Consider the following 1117-nt stretch of genomic DNA (forward strand, 5'->3'; position numbering starts at 1 on the left):
TGACTACTGGAAAAACCATAGCTTTGACTAGATGGACCTTTGTTGGCAAAGAAATGTCTCTGCTTTTTATTATGCTGTCTAGGTTGGTCATAGCTTTTCCTCCAAGGAGTAAGGCTCTAGCTTGAGACCATCCGGTCGTCAGTGCCTATGGATGAGTTGGAAATTAACCAGTAGTTTGTAGGTTTCCCTGAAGACAGTAGTTGAGAAGGGGACAGGCTCTTGAGTGGGAGGTGACCTGGAGGTTTTCTGCTGCGCCGAGTGGCGCGGGTCGTGGGCAGGGCGTGGTGGCCGGGTCGGTGGGTCTCTGATGCGCCTCCCCTTCTCTCTTTCCCAGCTGAGCTCCCACGGGCCTCAGCCGTGAGGCTGGCCTCCCTCCGCGACCTGCCTGCCCAGCTGCTGGAGCTGTACCAGCAGGGCTTCTCACTGGCGGCCCTGCACCCCTTCGTGCAGCCGACCCCCGAGCGGGAGAAGACGCCCCTTGAGCACATCTTCAGGGCCATCTTGATCAAGAAGAACGACAGGTAAGGCCCCTGAGGGCGGGTGCTCAAGCATCACCAGGTGTTTGGGTGTGTGTTGGATGGAGGAGGGGCGGGGGAAGGGGCCTACGGTATAATGCCCCTGCGGGGGGCGCGTGTGTTTGGGCGGCTGCCCTGGGGGCTCAGGCAGTAAAGAATCTGCCTGCAGTGCAGGAGACCCAGGTTCAGTGCCTGGATTAGGAGGATCCCCTGGAGGAGGGCATGGCAACCCACTCCAGTACTCTTGCCTGGAGAATCCCATGGACAGAGGAGTCTGGCGGGCTAGAGTCCGTGGGGTCGCAGAGAGTCAGACACGACTGAGCGGCTGAGCACCACGCATGTGTGTTGGGACTTTACATCTGTTTCCAGTGCCTCTGCCCTCTGACGGGTTGAGACCAAACATCAGACAACTGAAGAGTTTCATAGTGTCCCGCAGCTGTCCACACCAGGCAACAGAAGTAGGGAATTCACTTCGCAGCCTTTTCTTCTTTTAATTTACTGGATTACACTCAGCTAGAAAAGTGTCTCCTTGAGGACGTGCACTCCCAAAAAGAAATAGCTAGTAAAACTATAATACTCTTAATCTGAAAAGCGTGGCTTGG

At 55.9% G+C, this 1117-nt stretch overlaps 1 protein-coding gene across 8 annotated transcripts in view; it reads left to right on the forward strand.

Annotated features, from left to right (window-relative positions):
* Positions 1 to 1117, forward strand: part of RFTN1 (raftlin, lipid raft linker 1) — a 220955-nt gene that overhangs the window by 83419 nt on the left and 136419 nt on the right. For all 8 annotated transcript variants that reach the window (XM_010856723.1, XM_010856717.1, XM_010856720.1 and 5 more), the window contains exon 3: positions 335 to 521. In XM_010856723.1, coding sequence (XP_010855025.1) covers positions 335 to 521 — 187 coding nt within the window. The remainder of the gene's footprint in view (positions 1 to 334; positions 522 to 1117) is intronic.

This window comes from Bison bison, unplaced genomic scaffold (assembly GCF_000754665.1).
Source record: "Bison bison bison isolate TAMUID 2011002044 unplaced genomic scaffold, Bison_UMD1.0 scf7180017864374, whole genome shotgun sequence".
NCBI lineage: Eukaryota > Metazoa > Chordata > Mammalia > Artiodactyla > Bovidae > Bison > Bison bison.